The sequence below is a fragment of the Anolis sagrei genome, chromosome 5 (genome assembly GCF_037176765.1).
Source record: "Anolis sagrei isolate rAnoSag1 chromosome 5, rAnoSag1.mat, whole genome shotgun sequence".
NCBI lineage: Eukaryota > Metazoa > Chordata > Lepidosauria > Squamata > Dactyloidae > Anolis > Anolis sagrei.
This window is the reverse complement of record NC_090025.1, coordinates 125,003,558-125,024,373: the sequence shown is the minus strand read 5'-3', so window position 1 is coordinate 125,024,373 and position 20,816 is coordinate 125,003,558. Positions and strand designations below refer to the sequence as shown.

At 38.7% G+C, this 20,816-nt stretch overlaps 1 protein-coding gene across 3 annotated transcripts in view; it reads left to right on the top strand.

The window, feature by feature from the left end:
* Nucleotides 1–20,816, top strand: part of PLXNB2 (plexin B2) — a 402,707-nt gene that overhangs the window by 281,886 nt on the left and 100,005 nt on the right. For all 3 annotated transcript variants that reach the window (XM_060777770.2, XM_060777771.2, XM_060777772.2), the window contains 4 exons: nt 227–409; nt 1,748–1,870; nt 9,065–9,165; nt 16,076–16,202. In XM_060777770.2, coding sequence (XP_060633753.2) covers nt 227–409; nt 1,748–1,870; nt 9,065–9,165; nt 16,076–16,202 — 534 coding nt within the window. The remainder of the gene's footprint in view (nt 1–226; nt 410–1,747; nt 1,871–9,064; nt 9,166–16,075; nt 16,203–20,816) is intronic.

Genomic DNA, 20,816 nt, shown 5'->3' with positions numbered 1-20,816 from the left:
CTGTGTAGTCTGACATGATAGTTGTTAGAGTGGTTCAGCATTTCCGTGTTCTCAAATAATATGCTGTGTCCAGGTTGGTTCATCAGGTGCTCTGCTTTGGCTGACTTCTCTGGTTTGAAACATGAAAGGTACTGCAGATCAGGCAATGTAGTTTGCAGATGAAAGCTAGTTTCAGTATTCAAGTGTTAACATCTGTTGTTTCTGTTCTGACTTTTTTCTTTCTTAGAATTCAAGCCAAACCTTTCCATGTGGTTCCGAACATTTACCATACCCTTTAGGGAGCAAAGAGGGCATTTCTGCAGAACCGTTACTGAAAAAAGATGGTATAAATTTAACTGCAGTTACCTTTACAGTAGAGAATGGGAAGACTGTAGTTTTTGTTGGAACTTCAGATGGCAGAATTCTAAAGGTAATGTCTGAATTCTAAAGGTAATGTCATGTTTTTAAAAACTGGTATTTGTTTTGTGTTATGAATTATGGTGATCGCTATTCAACTATAAACATATGCTTAGTCGAGATGTTCCTGGGTTTTAAACTAAACAAATTATTCATAAAGTTTTTCAAGAAGAAAATCTGATGAGAAAACAAAAAAAAACATTTTAAAATCAGATCAAGTAAAGAAATCATAACCTATCTGAATATGATATCATCATTGTTTGTGTGAATAGTCATGACTTACTCTACAGGCAAATCTCATCCTTCCAAGATGGCCTCCTCAAATGCTTTAAACCATTCAGTGGATAATCTAAATAAGAATATCCAATCTCTACATCTCAGAAATTTCATAGATCAAGCACTTATCTTGATTCCATTTATTCATTGGGTTGGTTCTAATTGCAATTAACAATAGGAATTAGGCCCAAATGGTGTATTTGTGATTTATTTAATCAATGAAATTCAGATGAATTTTAGAGGGACACAGAACTGTGCTGAGGGGAATTAATATTGACTGAGAGGTTGTTATTAATTTTGCCTTGTTGTCAGTACATATTTTTCAAAACAAAGAACATAATACATTATATCAAAATGACAATCACCACCAACTGAAGAACAATCTGACTGCCATGAAGACAATTGCAGAATAAGAAATTAATATTATGAAAATGGAATAAATCAAATCAACTAAAGAAATAAAATATGTGTAAGATCCTTATTGGTGAATGCAAAAGGGACTATAAGGTCTCCTATTAAACTGGCCCTCCACTTTAAAAACAACAGCTATGGAGATAGATTGAAAGGTTGCATGTGAAATATTTTCAAAACAGTGTGTGTGTGTGTGTGTGTGTCAATACACACACCTACCAAGCTTGCAGTGAGGGGAATGACATCTAGGACAAATTGCTTCTACTATCCATGATCATCTAGTCAACTTGAAATATGAAGAATTTGCAAGCATGATGTGTACTTAGAATTCCTTTCTGTGTGTTCAATTGTACTTACTCCCAAATAGTCAATTGCACGTAGTTTTTGTTATTTATAGGACTGGTCAACCTCAACAGTAGCCCTACCACTAGTACTCTCCTCCCATTCCCTTTGCAACAATCTGATACACCAAAAGCCTGCTGAGGAATGTTTCCCAGGCAGGTATAACTAGTATCCACTCCCAGCTTTGCTAGTCAAAACACTCTTTGAATATCAACAACAACAATAATAATCCAGCACTTGCAAGAAAACTTCTTCTTAGACTTCAAAAAGTAGTTCATGGTTTGTCTGTTGATTTGAATAACATAGTTATTATGCATTTCAGGTGGCTTTGTCTAATCCTGCAAAGGAGTATGCTAGTATTCTTATTGAAAAAAATAAGCCTATTCAGAGGGACCTGGTTCTTGATGCTACACATGAAAACTTATATGTGATGACCACAAACAAGGTAAATATATGATCTAACACTAATAACTTAGTAAGACTGTGTTACATTTCTTAGGTTATGTCTGAAGGACTTTAAGTGAAATCAGCTAAGTGAAAACTGCAGCAATGCACAAATTTTGCCCCTGGAGTAGAAAATTGTTCATCCCCCTCCTCCAGAAGTTAATGTTGTTAATGACTGATGCTCAGTGACAATGCCCAACAAGTGCTTTGGACTTCAGCTCCCAGTATTCCCAACATTGGACAAGTTGGCTAAAGCTTCTGGGCATTGGAGTCCCAAACACCTGGAGTGCCACAGGTTGACTACATCAGCTTTATGATGTACATTGACTAAAAGAGGAGAGAGAGAAAAAGGAAAGTACTCATGGTGTAATAATAATAATAATTATTATTATTATTATTATTGGTCGTAATAATAATAATAATAATAATAATAATAATAATAATACACTTTATTTATATTCTGCTATATCTCCCCGAGGGGACTCACAGCAGATTACAGTATACACACATATATATAGGTAAACATTCAATGCCTTTTATACAGTGAACAATGACACACAATACATAACTAAAGACAAAGGTTTCCCTTTCCATCTCCGGCGTCTGGAGGCAGTGCTCAACTCTCGACATGGGGAGGTACTCTTGTTCCATTTTTCCATGCCGGGGAGCCTATGTGCACCTTTTACCTTCCTGCTGAGGTGGTATTTATTGATCTACTCACATTACATGTTTTTGAACTGCTGGGTTGGGAGAAGCTAGAGCTAACCTCGAGAGATCACCCCAACCCATGGCTTTGAATTGCCAACCTTCCAGTCAGTAGTTTTTCTGCAGCTAGTGGTTTAACCTGCTGTGCTACCATGGCTATGTAGGCAAGCAAAGTTTTATACAATAAAGAATGGCAAGTCGTATACTGAGGAATGTGGGAAGAGGGACTTCACAAACGCATCTGTATTTTTCACATCCTATTTCATTCTGGAAAATAACGTGGAACAAAACAAATGTTTATTTGGCTCCCATCTCTATTCTCTACCCCTCACCCATGACCAGCAAAGAAGAGAAAGACAGAGGAGGAGGAAGAGGATTTAGTGATATTTTAGTAAAAACAAAAACTCAGCAAGAGATAAACAGCATATTAGTGCATATCCAGTATATTAATCACTGGATCTCTAGATGAATAATTGTGGTAATTTGATTCCTCTTTGTTCTGCCACTAGAATATGAGCTTCTTTGGTGGAATTAGAGATAGGTCCATAATAATACTGCTATTGGATTACATATCTTTTTGCTACCCTCCCCACCAAAACTCCAAGCAGTTATTGTGCTAGAAAAGATTATTGGAGGCACCCAGATAAGAAACAAGAAAATGGCTCAGAAGAGCAAATAGATATTGCACAGAAAAAGTATTAGAACTGATATGGGAAACTTCTCTGAATAAATAAGCAATAAATAGCTCGAAACTGTCCTTTGAAGCTCATATCTATCATAAGCCCATTCCCTCATATTATGTAGTGATCAGGAAACACTTAATCCTTCACCTGCCACCGTCTTGATTGTCTTTCTTTTATATTATACTGAAGCATGTGTGGTTACTCCCAGCTTCACTGTTATCTTCCTTTTTGAAAACTGCAGATACTTTTCATTCTTGTTATTTGTTTTGTAGGTGCAGGCTTAGTTCTTCTTTCTGTTCTGCAATCCAAAACATTATTAATTATCATCAATAGGAGCTTTTTTAGGGGGAAACGTGACTATTATAATTAAAACCTGAAGTAGAGTCTCCTAAATATTTTTGCAGTCATTAAAAATATAAGTATAATTTTAGTGAATTATGTGTTTTCTAATGTTTCTGGGTTCCAAGATGATAAAATGAATGTTTTTATCATGTGACTAAGACATATTTCTTCAATATTAAATTGCTTAGAGGAGGATATTACAAAAATTTAACATTGGCAAATGTTATGAAAAATGATATTAAAATTCTAAACACATTCGCTTGGAAATATTAAATTTCTTGTTAAGTATGTTTAGGATTTCAGGGCAGGTATCGGCGGTAATATCTGAGTTTCACCATGCATACCTTGCTTTGGATGTATTGTCCTGATTATTTTTAACTGAAGTAGTGAGAAATACTGTTCGCACAGTTATATGTTACCATAAAATCATAAAATGCTAAGTCTATTTTAGTAGTGATGAAGGGAAATTTGCAAACATGCAAAGTTATACTTCAACCTTTGAACCCTGTTAGTTTAAAGAGCTAGAAATTCCTTTCTGCAGTTTCTATTTTTAATATGCTCTGTTATAACGTCCTATAGCACTTGTTACATGAACCATGTGGGTTATGCACAAATTCAGAAGGAACACAGTCCTATCTGTCAGCTACACTACAATGTGATTGTCCCAAATCCTTCATAATGAAGAGAATGTGTGAGGGATAGAGTCTCACAATGCTTTAAATTATCCACATGAAACACATGAGATACAGATTGGCAGGATCAAGCAAATATATTTTGCCTGGGGACTGAACTGTGGAACAAGATGGTACCTTTTCTATTTTCATTTAAAAGCTGGCTGGCTGCTGTATCTCTCTTCAGCATTTGGGATAGGACAACATCCCCCAGTTTACCTAGGGACATCAGGCTAATTCAGGAAACCCATGCCCATCTCTTTCGTACTACCACCCCCATTATCTGCTGACTAAGACAACTTTTTCACTTCTTAATGGTAGAGTTGACCCTGATATTTGGATCTCCAGTTGTTATATTTTTCAGGAAGATTCATACCCGTATGCTTTCCCAACAAGATAAATTGCAGTTCTTGGGAAAGGAGCCTTTATCAGAAAGAAACAGTGTAAGGGAAGTGTAACCTTCTCTTGGCATTCCTGTTAAAATGAAAACTAGATCCTAGTTGCAGCTGCTTGTAATTGAAACTTGTAATTACAAGTGGGAACATTGTGAGAGCAAATACGTAATCCCCAAGCAGTTTGTAAGTGTAAGTTTAATTATGCCCTAAGGGTTTGCAGGCCCACCAAATATTGCATTAGCAATCATTGGGTGTATGCTGCCTCACATAAACTACATGATATGTACTGATATGTCATGATTTTTATGATTTTTTTACTGATTTTAATGTATGGTGTATATTGTATTTGTATGTTTATGTTTATTGTGACATGGAATTATTGCCAACCTGGAAACCATTCTAAGTCCCCTTCGGGATGAGATAGAGCAGGGTAAAAGTACAGTACTACATATACTCGAGTATAAGCTGACTCAAAGATAAGCCAAAAAACTGGGAAAACTTATTGAAAACTTATTGACTTGAGTATAAGCTGAGAGTGGTAAATTTCAAAATAAAAATAGATACCAATAAAATAAAATTAATTGAGGCATCAATAGGTTAAATGTTTTTGAATATTTACATAAAACTATAATTTAACTCTGGTTAAACCATTATTCCAACCTTCTTCAATGTAAATGTGCCTACGTATCCTTCCAGTAATAATAATAGAGCAAAATAATGTAAATGTAATAATGATAATGATAATGGAGTAAAATAATAAATGTAATAATAATAGAGTGAAATAATAAATGTAATAAAAATGATAATAATAAGAGTAAAATAATAAATAACCTTGACTCAAGTATAAGCCAGGGGGGGCTTTTTGAGCCCAAAAAAGGGGCTGAAAAACTCGGTTTATACTCAAATATATATGTTGTTGTTCATTCGTTCAGTCGTCTCCGACTCTTCGTGACCTCATGGACCAGCCCACGCCAGAGCTCCCTGTCGGTCGTCACCACCCCCAGCTCCTTCAAGGTCAGTCCAGTCACTTCAAGGATGCCATCCATCCATCTTGCCCTTGGTCGGCCCCTCTTCCTTTTGCCTTCCACTTTCCCCAGCATAATTGTCTTCTCTAGGCTTTCCTGTCTCCTCATGATGTGGCCAAAGTACTTCAACTTTGTCTCTAGTATCTTTCCCTCCAGTGAGCAGTCGGGCTTTATTTCCTGGAGGATGGACTGGTTGGATCTTCTCGCAGTCCAAGGCACTCTCAGCACTTTCCTCCAGCACCACAGCTCAAAAGCATCGATCTTCCTTCGCTCAGCCTTCCCTAAGGTCCAGCTCTCACATCCGTAGGTGACTACAGGGAATACCATGGCTTTGACTAGGCGGATCTTTGTTGCCAGTCTGATGTCTCTACTCTTTACTATTTTATCGAGACTGGACATTGCTCTCCTCCCAAGAAGTAAGCGTCTTCTGATTTCCTGGCCACAGTCTGCATCTGCAGTAATCTTTGCACCTAGAAATACAAAGTCTGTCACGGCCTCCACGGTTTCTCCCTCTATTTTCCAGTTGTCAATCATTCTTGTTGCCATAATCTTGGTTTTTTTGACGTTTAGCTGCAACCCGGCTTTTGCGCTTTCTTCTTTCACCTTGATTAGAAGGCTCCTCAGCTCCTCCTCGCTTTCGGCCATCAGAGTGGTGTCATCTGCATATCTGAGGTTGTTAATGTTTCTTCCAGCAATTTTCACCCCAGCTTTGCATTCATCAAGCCCCGCACATCGCATGATGTGTTCTGCATACAAGTTAAAAAGGTTGGGTGAGAGGATGCAGCCTTGCCGTACGCCTTTCCCAATCTTGAACCAGTCTGTTGTTCCGTGGTCAGTTCTTACTGTTGCTTCTTGGTCCTTGTACAGATTCCTCAGGAGAGAGACAAGGTGGCTTGGTATGCCCATCCCACTAAGAACTTGCCACAATTTATTATGATCCACACAGTCAAAGGCTTTAGAATAGTCAATGAAGCAGAAGTAGATGTTTTTCTGAAACTCCCTGCTTTTCTCCATTATCCAGCGGATATTGGCAATTTGGTCTCTCGTTCCTCTACCTTTTCTAAACCCAGCTTGAACATCTGGCAACTCTCGCTCCATGTATTGCTGGAGTCTTCCTTGCAGGATCTTGAGCATTACCTTACTGGCATGAGAAATAAGGGCCACTGTACGGAAGTTTGAGCAGTCTTTCGCATTTCCCTTTTTTGGTATGGGGATATAAGTTGATTTTTTCCAGTCTGATGGCCATTCTTGTGTTTTCCATATTTGCTGGCAAATGGAATGCATCACCTTGACAGCATCATCTTTTAAGATTTTAAACAGTTCAGCTGGGATCCCGTCGTCTCCTGCTGCCTTGTTGTTAGCAATGCTTCTTAAGGCCCATTCAACCTCACTCCTCAGGATGTCTGGTTCTAATTCATTCACCACACCGTCAAAACTATCCTCAATATTATTATCCTTCCTATACAGATCTTCTGTATAGTCTCGCCACCTTCTCTTGATCTCTTCAGCTTCTGTTAGGTCCCTGCCATCTTTGTTTCTTATCATGCCAATTTTTGCCTGAAATTTACCTCCAATGTTTCTAATTTTCTGGAAGAGGTCTCTTGTCCTTCCTATTCTGTTGTCTTCTTCCACTTCCATGCATTGCTTATTTAAAAATAGTTCCTTATCTCTTCTGGCTAACCTCTGGAATTGCGCATTTAACTGGGCATATCTCCCCTTATCCCTGTTTCCTTTTGCTTTCCTCCTTTCTTGGGCTACTTCCAGTGTCTCAGCAGACAACCATTTTGCCTTCTTGGTTTTCTTTTTCTTTGGGACGTACTTTGTTGCTGCCTCCTGAACAATGTCTCGGACTTCTGTCCATAGTTCTTCTGGGACTCTGTTTACTAAATCTAGTCCTTCAAATCTGTTCTTCACTTCCACTGTATATTCGCTAGGAATGTTAGTGAGATCATATCTAACTGGTCTGTGTATTTTCCCTGATCTCTTTAGTTTTATTCTAAATTGGGCAATAAGAAGTTCGTGATCTGAGCTACAGTCAGCCCCAGGTCTTGTTTTCACCGACTGGATGGATGTCCGCCACCTTTGGCTGCAAAGGATGTAGTCAATCTGATTTCGGTGTTGACCGTCTGGAGAGGTCCATGTGTAAAGCCGTCTTTTAGGTTGTTGGAAGAGAGTATTCGTTATACACAGCGAGTTTTCCTGGCAAAATTCTATCAGCCTGCGTCCCGCTTCATTTTGTTCTCCCAGACCATGCTTGCCTGTGATCCCTGTTGTCATTTGACTTCCCACCTTGGCATTCCAGTCTCCTGTAATGAAAATAATGTCTCTTTTTGGTGTATTATCCAGTAGTTCCTGCAGATCCTCATAGAACTGATCTACTTCTGCTTCTTCAGCAGCTGTGGTTGGGGCATATATTTGGATCACTGTAATGTTGAAAGGCTTTCCTTGCACTCGAATTGAGATCATTCTGTCATTTTTTGGGTTGTATCCAAGCACCGCTTTAGCGAATTTCTTATTAATTATGAAGGCTACTCCATTTCTTCGATGTTCCTCTTGTCCGCAGTAGTAGATCTGGTGGTCATCTGATGTGAAGTGGCCCATTCCAGTCCATTTCAGTTCGCTGACCCCCAGAATGTCTATCTTTAGTCTTGACATCTCACCAATAACAACATCCAATTTGCCCTGGCTCATAGATCTTACAATCCAGGTTCCTATGGTGTGTTGATCTTTAGAGCATCGGATTCGTCGTTCACCTCCAGTACCGTCGGCCGCTAGCCTTCCTTTCGGCTTTGAGCTAGCTGCGTCATCACATCTGGGGCTAGTTGAACTTATCCTCTGCTCCTCCCCAGTAGCATTTTGGCCATCTTCCGACCTGGGAGTCCCATCTTCCAATGGCATACCGACATATCTCTGGTTGTACTGATCCATTTAGTTTTCTTGGCAAGGATACTGGAGTGGTTTGCCATTGCCTTCCCCAGGGATCACGCTTGGTCTGACCTCTCTGCCACAACCGTCCCGTCTTGGGTGTCCCTTCACGGTTTCGCTCATGACATCATTGAGGTGCTCAAGCTCCAGCGCCCCGACAAGGCGGTGATCCTTTGCTGGAGAATATATATGGTAAATAAATAAAATAAATATATGTTCATCGCTACCAGTCCACCATGCATTTGTTGCATTGGATGGAGAACATGTGTTGGAGGGGAATAATCTGTTCCTGCTTTATGAAGAGTATGAGTCAAAAGGTGAATTGACCAGGAGAGTATGAAACATGTTGAACAAGAGGTTGCATGTAAAAAGCCAACCCAGTTTTCATATTTCCGATTAGAAACCTCTTACCTTTTTGCTATTTATTTATCCCTCTTCTTTCTTACTAGGTCTTTCGCTTACCTGTCCAAGAATGTGCTAGTTACACATCTTGTAACCAGTGCATCCAAGCCCAAGATCCTTACTGTGGCTGGTGTGTGACAGAAGGAAAGTGAGTATTGTAGAGTACCAATAGGAGGGGTATATTATATTATGCAAACTAATTCTTTTTACAGTATCATGCATGCTGAATAATGTCTTCAAAGCATTTGTACCAGAACTAGAAAAAATTCTTCATTGCAAATTACCACGTATAATGAGCTGCAGGGAAGAAACTAATTTGCATATTTTGTCTGTATAACTTGTATATAATTTGCATTAAAATGGTGGTTGCCAAGCCACAGCTGGTGAACATCTAGCATTTATCTAGTGTTAGTCTTATTCTAGTACTTTAACCCTTAAACATCCCTTATTGCTACCAGTCCAATGCCAAAAGGTTCCAAAAATTATTGGATCAGACTGTGTTCAACTTTTCACCATACTATGTTACACATGTGCATTTTTCAGGAGGCAAAGAGGGATGGTCTGTATCAAAAGGTGTCTGTAAATGTGAAGGATATCCATTTTCACTGGCTACATCTTTAGTTCTGTTGAACATATCAAGACAAAATGGATTCATCCTGGATTAGTAATGAGAAAAATGAAGCACCTTATCTTTTCCCAATTTATTCATTTATGGGTTGTTGTAGGTTTTTCCGGGCTATGTGGCCATGTTCTGGAGGCAATTTTTCTCCTGACGTTTCGCCTGCATCTATGGCAAGCATCCTCAGAGGTAGTGAGGTCTGTTGGAAGTAGGAAATTGATTAGCATTCAGTGGCTTGGAAGGGCCTGGAAGGGCAATGGAATTAGCCATTGAATGCTAATCAAGGTGATCAGCTGAAACATTCACAGCTAGCCCCAGCAGACAAAAGTCCTTTGTCTCACCCTGGTCATTCCACAGATATATAAACCCATTTTTCCTACTTCCAACAGACCTCACTACCTCTGAGGATGCTTGCCATAGATGCAGGCGAAACGTCAGGAGAAAAATTGCCTCCAGAACATGGCCATATAGCCCGGAAAAACCTACAACAACCCAGTGATTCTGGCCATGAAAGCCTTCGACAATACATTATTCATTTATGTTTGGTGGTGCTTAAAAAAATCTTGTGTGTCTCTACAATGTGATAATGAGGGACTATTTGTGATATGAGAGGGATAGTACTTTGCTATAATCTGGGAGGGCTTTGCCCAATATCCAACCTGGTTTCTGATCACTGATCCTTCAAAGTGTGATCAAAATAGTTTCTCAAGTTTCCAGAGAGGCTTTTAGTGGTGGAAACACAGGAAGAGATCCAATCACTCCAGCTCCAGCAGGCATTGCTTTGAACATATAAATTGTAGGAGTGTTGAAATGAGTTGGAAATTCCTCACTTGCCTTTCAGTACAATATTTGACATGCCCCAAATATTTCAAAGCTTATATCCGAGGGACTAGAGATTGGCTGGTAACTATGAGAAAGAGAAATTAGCTGATAGAAAGCTAAACATTTTTACTGTTTCTAAGAAACAGACTTCAGTCTTCAGATACACTGTCTTCTGTTGCTAAACCTCTGCATACTAAATATGTAGCACCTGTGGAGGAAAATTAACATTTGTGAACTTTCTTTACAAGTAAGCACAAAACATAAAAATAAGGAAGTTCTGCACAATGATGAGTCACATCTTTGGCATTTTTAGCTCTGTCTTGTTTATGCCAGTGGTTCCCAACCTGTAGTCTGTGGACCACCAGTGGTCTGCAAGAACTAAAATATGGTCCGCGGCCTCACTGTTACTATACCATTGCAACAAGAGCTACTGGTCTCATGAAACCCTTTTATAGTGCCGAGGCAACAGGGATGTCGGGAGGGGAGAGGCTGACTGCACACAAGAGGTGTGACAATAAGCCTCCTGACTGTTGCTTCTCCTCCTCCCTCCCTCTCTCTGAACAAAGCCATTGTATGTGTCGCCTGAAAGCAGGGGCGCCTTGGTGTCTTCATTTTTAGACCTGTTCCTGGGGTGATTTGGGTTGCTGATTCAGAAAATTGCATAGAATAGACCACATCAGCTCTAGATTCTTAAATATGGTTGTCTGTGGGCAAGCAGATGGTGACGACTGGATGGCATATGTTCTATTTATTTATTTATTTATTTATTTACAGTTCTTATATTCCGCCCTTCTCACCCCGCAGGGGACTCAGGGCGGATTACAGTAAACACATATATGGCAAACATTGCCAGTTTGACAAACAACATTTAACAGACAAAGGCTATTTAACTTTTTTTTTGGCCGCCAGGGGAGCTGCTGCTTTTCATCGTCCATCAACGACACCGATGAAGTTCTTCCGCATTCCACATTCCCCAGAGTCTTCTTTCTTTATGGCCTCATAAATTAGTTAAATGTAGCCTCCCACACAAGGTGGTGCCTTATATTCCTACTTGACAGATGCAACTGTCTTTCGGGTTGCAAAGGTCGACAACGGGCTACACAATGGCTGGACACCCACTCCAGCCCGGGCTGGCTTCAAACTCATGACCTTTTGGTCAGAGTGATCTTAATGCAGCTGACACTCAGCCAGCTGCGCCACAATCCCGGTGCTGATGTGGTCTAGAGCTGATGTGGTCTATCCAATGCAGTTTTCTAAATCAGCACCCTAAATAACCAAACCAAATCTAAAGTTGACCAAAAACATATTTGTAACCCTTTTGATACTAATGTTGGAGAGTGGTCCCTGGCCAAAAAAGGTTGGGAACCACTAGTTTATGCTGACTAGCAGTGATTCTCCAGGTTTCCAACATATATGTTTCCCAGGTCTAACTAGAGATGCCAGGGACTAAAAATGGGGCCTTCTGGATAAAAGTTCATATGAGAATGGGACTGTCATGTCAAAAAAATCAAGAACCAGCATAGTGTGATTGCTTAAGCATTGAACTTAGACTCTGGAGACCTGGAATAGAATCCCCACTCAGCTATAATGAAATTACTGTTGAGATAGTCAATAAATGAAGCTGGTCTTAATTTTGTTTTAAATATAAATATATTATGTTTAATAATGAATGAAAGCAGTAGTCTAAATCCAGTTGCCAACACAAACTATACCACTGGGAACTTTGTAAATCAGTATTGATGTAAGTTCCATTGATTCAGTGGCTCTAGAGTAGCTAGGACTAACAGCTGGATTTAGACCAATCTACAATACAAATTCTATGCCAAAATAAACATTTAGGAAGAACAGCAAGTTTTTCATTCCAAATTGATTTTCTCCCTTAGGAATATCTACATGCCCAGCTTCTTCCTTTATTATCTCTTACAATTGGTTATTTTGAGCTGTATCGTTTATTTCAATTCATTAGAGATGTACCGTATTTTAAAACACACAGTCAATTGGGCGAACTTGCAAGCTTTACATGGCTGGGGGCATGAATCCATCACCTTTTACTATTTGTAGATTGTTGCCTCACCTGAACCTGTCACTGAACACACTGGCATAATAGTTACCACTTGGCTGACTATCACTCCTGGTAACTAATTTATACTTCGGAAATAAGCTTAAAATCTGCTGAGCCAAACCTTTTGAATGTCTCTAGGCTTATTTTTAATAGGTACAGGGAAAAGGTATAGGTATAAGTCATGAAATTCACCTTCCAACTTCCAGGTTAATTAACCCCATAGAGGAACCATGTGGGATTCTGTGATATGAAATGCATGCTATTGGCACACCAAGTTTACTTAATTATAGGAAGGAGATGGATTTCAGGGACCTGGCTTCCTCTCTAAACATTTAAACAACTTCAGTAAAATTACCTAAAAACTTGACATGAAGCCTATGCAATCAGGTTTGCAATGCAGCACTACTGTGTGCCCCCAAACCATTAGTTTTAATTTGAATCAGAAACTCCAATTCCTTATGAATTTATCAGCATTGCTGCATGCTCCTGGAAGCTATCGGCTTCCCCCATAAGTTTTCTGTTGATGATTTTTGACATCCTTATGTGAAATATGAAAAGTCTTTTTTGGTGAATGTCCTGGTTTGGCTGGAGGTAATAATGACACTCTGAATGTTGGTTCTTATGCTGCCAAAGAGCACCATCCACACAACAAACAGCTACCCATTTGAAGAAGGACAAAATAATATTCTTAGGGGGTGAAAGATCTAATACTGAGACCTTCTCTCTATCAAATAGCTCATTGAAGACTTGGGCAATGGGAAAAGAGCCCACTGAATATTGGAAGACATTGGGAGAGAGATGGAATATCCAGGAAGAGGGATATTACAAATTGCAACTTTTTTCTTGCAACTAATGCTTTTCTAGTATTGAATGACTTTTGGGGGGAAAATAGAAAGAATATAAGAGTTTGATGTACACCTTGGCACCCTTTTGGTGAAGGGTAGCACTCTTTAATGGCTGTCTTAGGCCTGGCAAGTTGTGGGTTGTGAAAGAGTCAGCCCTTGCAGATGACCTGGAGGTTTCCCCACTCTTGTAAAGTCCAGCATCTTGTGAGGGCAAAACTAAGGTCTGCTTTCCAAAGAAAAGCTAGGTGAGTTTAGCAGCCATTGGATTGCCCCTCAGAATCAGGGTTGCTGAGGGGACCAGAAATGGTCATAGATAGACACCTGGCTCTCAGCCAGACCCATATAAGGTTCCTTACCTTCCTTACTAGTTACATTCAGGTATAACTTAATTAAATAGAATTGTAGGTCAGGAGTGACTTGAGAAACTGCAAGTCACTTCTGGTGTGAGAGAATTGACAGTCTGCAGGGACATTGCCCAGGGGATGCCTGGATGTTTTACCATCCTGTGGGAGGCTTCTCTCATGCCCCTGCATGAAAAGCTGAAGCTGACAGATGGGAGCTCACCCCGCTCCCTGGATTCAAACCACTAACCTTTTGGTCAGCAGTCCTACCAGCACATGGGTTTAACCCATTGCACCACTGGGGGCTCCTAGGTCAAATTAAATTTAGGTCAAATTAAATGGCCCTTGTTTAAACCAAATCTCTTCATCTGGATCATTATATCATTGTTGGTCATCAATTGTTCAGTCCGCAGAGGGAAATCTAATGATTCAACCTGAAAATCTTACCACTTAAGAATTATGGCAAAATTTAATGTTTAAAACACTGGCAAGGTCAGAGTTGCAAAATCTGAAAAATAGTTAAGGTCCCTTTTCTATGGCATGTTCCTGTATCCTCAAATATTTGTTGAGGCCAGGACATGTATACCCCACTCTTCAACCAAAAAGACTTTCAAAGCAGCTCACAAATTGTTCCTTTGGCAGTTCCATGCCATCAAGAGTTCAATACAGACGTCCAGGGGTATATTAATTTTCAATCTTGATATGTCAACAAATAACCACAGTTCTCTTTACTCCCTGATAACCTTTGTGTTGAACAATTAAAAGCATGTATGCTACACAGGGTAGTAAAAAATAAAATCATAAAGCAAAATGATCAGAACTGAAGCAGTGAGTCAGCGTAATGCTAACCATGGTCATATAACTGAATTACATGGAGATATAAAACAACCTTGGAGAACTAAAAGACATCCGGTTGCCATAAAATGCAGAACTTAAAATGTTATTACCAATATTTTAAACAATTTTAAATTGATCTTAATGTATTACAGACAATAATGTGCGTTGTGTAGAAGCCACTTATGAGATGACTAAGGATATGTCTACACTGTAAAAATTAATGTAGTTTGACACCACTTTAGCTGCCATAGCTCAACACTATGGAATCAGGGGAGTTGAAGTCTTACAAGGTGTTTAGCCCTCTCTGCCAACAAATACTGGTGCTTCCCCAAACTACAAATCCTAGGATTCCATAGCATTGAACTATGACAGTTAAAACAATGTCAAATTATTAATTCTACAGTGTAGATGCACTCAAAATGTTTGTTCAGAAAAACAGTTAAAAGATAGTAGAAGGTTTTCTTGGCTGGAATCAATGACTTGTTGTTAATTTTCCAGTCTGTGTGGCCATGATCAAGAAGCATTCTCTCCTGACATTTTGCTCACATTTATGGCATGCATTCTCAGAGGTTGTAAGGTCTATTGGAAACTAGGGAGTGAGGTTTCTATATCTGTGGAATGTCCAGAGTGGGAGAAAGAACTCTTGTATGTTTGAGGCAAGTGTGAATGTTGCAATTGTCCACCTTAATTAGCATTGAATAGCCTTGCAGTTTCAAAGCCTGACTACTTCCTGCCTGGGGAATCCTTTGTTGAACCAACCTGCCATAGATATGGGTGAACTGTCAGGAGAGAATGCTTCTGGAACATGGCCCTATAGCCCAGAAAACTCAGAGAAACCCAGATAAAAGATTGCAATTTAATCCTTTTAAAAGGACTTAATGTTTTGTGACTGGTAGGTTGTGGCAATTGAGTGCCATGGGCTCCTGAAAAGAGTTTACCATTGTGGCCCTCAATAATCAAACCAATTTATTCCAGGTATATGCTAAGTTCCTATAAATCTAGTTTTCAGAATCACTGTCCCTGGCACGATTTTTAATTCAATTTAAATATATGAGTTATACCATGGAACTGAGTCATAACCCAGGCATAGAGCACATGTTGTGCTTTTAGAATTGAGCATGCTGGCAAGGGCCAGTGGGAGTTGTAGTCTAGCAATATGTGGAGGGTTACACTTGACTTATCCCCGTGTTAAACAATAAACAGATCAGTCCAAATATATACAGCCCATTGGAACAATGTCATTTTTAAGATGCGAAATTTCATTTCTGTTAATACCATTCTTGAATATTGTTAAGGTTTTCATTGATATATAAATTGCATTTAAGATAAATATTTGTACATTTACTGATGTGATTTGAAAATGTACACAGGTTGTCATAAGGAACATTGTTGTCATAAGGAACATTAAGAAAACAGAAAGAAAGGAATATTAAATACATATTCTGTGCAGCACACCCTCTGTGTTTGAATTGTTGTTTTTTGTTAATTATACTGATTATTAAATATCATTTAAATTCTATGAATTCTTTCAGATGCACGAGGAAGAAAGACTGTGAAAGATCAGCGAGGGCTAAAAACTGGCTCTGGAGCCCAGAAGGTGTTTGTTTGAATATTACAAGTGCTAACCCTCAAAATATGAGCCGGAGAGCCCCAGGCAAGGTAAATTGGGAGGCGGTGCATGGTATAAATGTACAGAATTCTATAAATTGGATATACTTACGTGCATGATTGCTTTGCAATATGTGAACAGAAGGTAGGTAGGAATCTATTGTTGGTTGATTTGAAGTTCTTTCTTATTATTAATAGCAATTGGGTTGATTTTGACATGGAAAACCTATGAATGAAAACCCTCCAAAACATCATTATTAACAGCCCTGTTTACTAAAATATCTGACTGTTCGTTGCTGAATAATGCAAACTAATTCCTGCTGAAGAAAGATTGGTGGATAATAAGGAATGGACTTTTGTGTAGCAGTATGGTGAGCTCAGTTCAAGTCTGGTACTCAAAAGAAAATTCTTGGCTGCATTATTCTTTCGTCGTAGGGTGTTGCTGCTGCTGCTACTGTTTTGTGCACCAGTTTGAAGTTGGTGGGGTTTTCTATAAAGAAAAGATAATGCAGATCCGGCAAGTCTGATATTTTCCCACCCCTCATTTACAGTCTTCTAAAGGAAGTACTATATTTTCCTATAGTACTGGGTTTGTGACATATTGCTTTCCTGTCTTGTGCTGCAATCTGCTTCTTAGATAATAGTAACTTATTTCTGCCAAAAATCTCAAAATACACCCCCCCAAACAAAAAGTCCAGATGCAGAAAAATACAAAGCTTGTTTTATATGGAGTTGGCTTGTATGAAAATTTATTTATGATCTACTCACACATTTCATGTTTTTGTTAAGAAAATTAATACTACAATAGATTCAAAGTGCCAATTCACAAGTATCCAGGAAAGACACAAATGTGATTCTCATCCAAGACAGTTTAAGGGGTTGGGGGGTGCTGGTTTCCCAACATTTTAAAGCCTAACACGCACTGCTGAAGATAGATATGGTCTCAATTCTGAATAAAGCACAATTTACAGAATCACGTCCATGCACTCCTTCTTTTCTTTCTCCACTTATCTTAATGCCAACCTCTGAGTTTTGTAGTCAAACCTTGGTCTGACTGCAAACTAGTACTGGTTTGCAATTCTGGTTTCTAAACTGAAACCCCATCTGTACTGCCATTATAATGCAGATCAAACTAGTTTATATCATCATATAATCCATGTCACACAATCCAATTCAATGCAGTTAGTCTACACTCTACACCAGGCATGGGCAAACCTCAGCCCTCCAGGTGTTTTGACTTCAACTCCCAGAAATCCTAGCCAGTTTACTGGCTGTTAGGCATTGTGGGAGTTGAAATCCAAAACACCTGGAGGGCTGAAGTTTGCCTATGCCTGCTCTACATTGAGCATATATAAGAATACACACTTCATTTATATTCCGCGTTATCTTCCCAGAGGGACTCTGACCAGATTACAGTATACAGATATAAAGCAAACATTCAATGCCTTTTACACAGTGAACAACAATGACATATAATACACAAACAAAAGTAAAGGCCTTCCCCTTTCATCTCTGGTGTCTGGAGGCGATGCTCAACTCCGGTTGTTTTTCCATTTTTCCATGATAAGGAACCTATTGTCTATAGACATCTCCAATAATGTTTTTGCCAGCATGTCTGCATGGAGCACCCTTTTACCTTCCTGCCAAGGTAGTACCTATTGATCTACTCACATTGAATGCTTTCGAACTGCTAGGTTGACAAAAGCTAGGGCTGACTGTGGAACCTCACACCGATTCACGGCTTTGAACTACCAGCCCTCCAGTCAGCAGATTTCCTTCAGCTAGTAATTTAACCCATTGCGCTACCGCATTCATATAAAGTAGTTCAACCTGTATTACAATGGCAGGGGTGGATGGGGCCTGAAATTACAGAAGAGACATTTATATAAGCAGAATACTTATTTTTGGTTCAAATATCAGCTGGGATTATAATGGCTATGGTTGTCATTTTAACTAACAATTCTGGCTGATTAACTGTGACAAATTCAAATATTAATCCAGAATTTGAGACTGAATTTGAACATCATCTGGAAGTAGGTTTCTGTTTCTGTTTTGTCCTGAGAATGGCACATTTCAGAAGGCATCTCTTTAGCCATATATTTTGTCTTATGGAATATACTATTCCAGAAGCACAGAAAAAATGTTAATATGTATTTTTTTAGACAAATTAAAGATGGCTGTGCTTGGTAAAATGGAAGGCAGTAGGAAAAGAGAAAAATGCATTATACAGAGATAGACTCAATTAAGGAAGTCACTGCTTTGGGTATCGAAGAACTTAACAAGGCTGTTAATAGCAGGGTACCTTGGAAACGTCTCATTTACAGGTTTACCATAAGTTAAAGCTGACTTGACACCAATTAACATAAATTAAGTCTTTGAAACAGTGACAGTAACCTTCATGTTTACTCAAAACTCTCCTTCTAGGTTTCATTTCAAAACTTTAAATTTATATATTTAATATGTGACACACTGAAGATGTTCCTTCTGACTCATGGCAACGCTGTGAATTTACTATCATTCAGGTTTTAGAATGGGAAGGCATGACAATTCTGCTTCTTGGCAGGGGGTGGAACTGGATGGCCCATGAGGTCTCTTCCAACTCTATGATTCTATGATTCTGTGACAAGGGACATTTATTCCAGATCATCACCATGCAGGGATTTACTAAGAAAGGATTCTTAAACAAAAAGTGTATGAAGAATAGTAACACCATGACAGTGTAATACATTATACCAGTGATTCCCAAACCTTTTTGACATATGGAGCCCTTTTTAGAATCAATTTCTATTTCAGAGCCCCTTAGCCTAGCCTTGTGTCTTACAACTTAATGCTGTTTAGGAGTAGTGTTACAGGAAGAGGAAAGGGGGATATATAGTATGGGAATGTAAAGTTAAAAAAACTAAACAATGGCTCAAAGTCCATGCAATGAAATTGCATTTTTAAAAACTCATGCTACAATCATTTTGGTGTTAGTGGCAGCAAAATGACCAAGCATCATCTGCTAGAAGAGGCAAAAAAATAAACTTGGCAAATTTCTGTTCAGAATTTCTAGTTTTCTTATTTTGATTTTACTTTTTGTTTCTTATTCTTTAATTTCATTCAATATTTTTATTTTATTTTACTGAAGTGGCTACAGAACTCCTTGGAAGTGTACACGAGCCTTTAGGGCTCCATGGAGCACAGGTTGAGAACCAGTTAACCAGCACCTAAGGAGATTGGCAGATGCCAGATGCTTGGAAATTACCATTAAAAACAGACCTAATTTGTGCTACACCCGATACTATACCATAAACTCTGTATTGACCTGATATTAATATTCAAATATAGCAATTTAAAGGAAATTACGACAAAGTAAAACTTAACGTAACCCTGTTTTAATATTTTATAGTATTATAACACAGCTTTTCTATTTCAAGTATTATTTCTTCAATTTGATTGTGGGTTGCTTGAGAGTTCAATTTAACTGCTTGTCTATTGTACAACTGCCATTTCCTCCTGTTATTCCCAAAACATCAATAACCCATCATGAGGATATAACAGTGCTATGGAAGAACACGAAATAGTATTTCATAAGAATTACTGAAGGATAAAGTAGTAAGATAACTCTGCTCCATTCAACCATGAGAGAATTAGTAGAACTGCATTCTGCAGTTTGTTCAAAAAGTTCACAGCATCTCTCTTGTATTCTACAATCCTGCAGGATCATGCAGGTTTCAGAGCTTGTTGTTTGTTTCTTTTATATTCCACCTTTCTCTTTGTAAGGGATCAAAGCAGCTTATAAACATTTTAAAAAAAAGGGTACAATTTTTAAAATATTTATACAAAAGTTGAAAAATCAATTAAATAACCGTTCAATTTAAATCAGAAGATTAAACCAATATAACACAAATAAAACATAGTACTGTATTTTCAAAAAATAATAGTAATAGATGGTTATGATTTCTCCAAGGCTTCAAACTGAGTTTCTTCTGATACAGAGATTTGAATCACGGTCTCTAGACAAAGTAAAATATGTTCCAGCGCAGGATCTGTTTGGGAACCTAATGCTCTTTTGTTCTCATTACAATCCCTCCTTTAACCTAATCTCAGGAAACCAAACTGTAGACTGAAGATCACATTTTCTCTACAACCCAATGATTTCTGTTGGGGAAAAAAGATAGCATAAAATCATTTGTGCTAAGTGCTATTTATGTAGCTGCAACAATAGAAAGATTGCCTTCTCCTTGCAGAAAAAGAGTCAAAAAGCACTCCACCACCAACAGCAAACACTGTTTTAGCTACACAAAACAAACACTTTGAAAAAGAGAGAGAAAACCCACTACAAAGCTATTTGAAACAAATCGAAGAACAGTAATCTCCCACCGTAGACATTCCACAGATATATAAACCCCACTTGGCTAATTTCCAACAGATCTCACAACCTCTGAGGATGCCTGCCATAGATGTGGGTGAAACGTTAGGAGAAAATGCTTATGGAACATGGCCATACAGCCCGGAAAACTCACAGCAACCCAGTAATTCCAGCCATGAAAGCCTTCGACAACACAGTCCTTTCTGACTTCATCCTATCTTATCAAAGAATCTTTTCATTAATCACCTCTCATAATAAGGAGGACAACTTTCCATCTGTAGAAAACTCCTGCAACTCCAGAACATGTTTTCTTA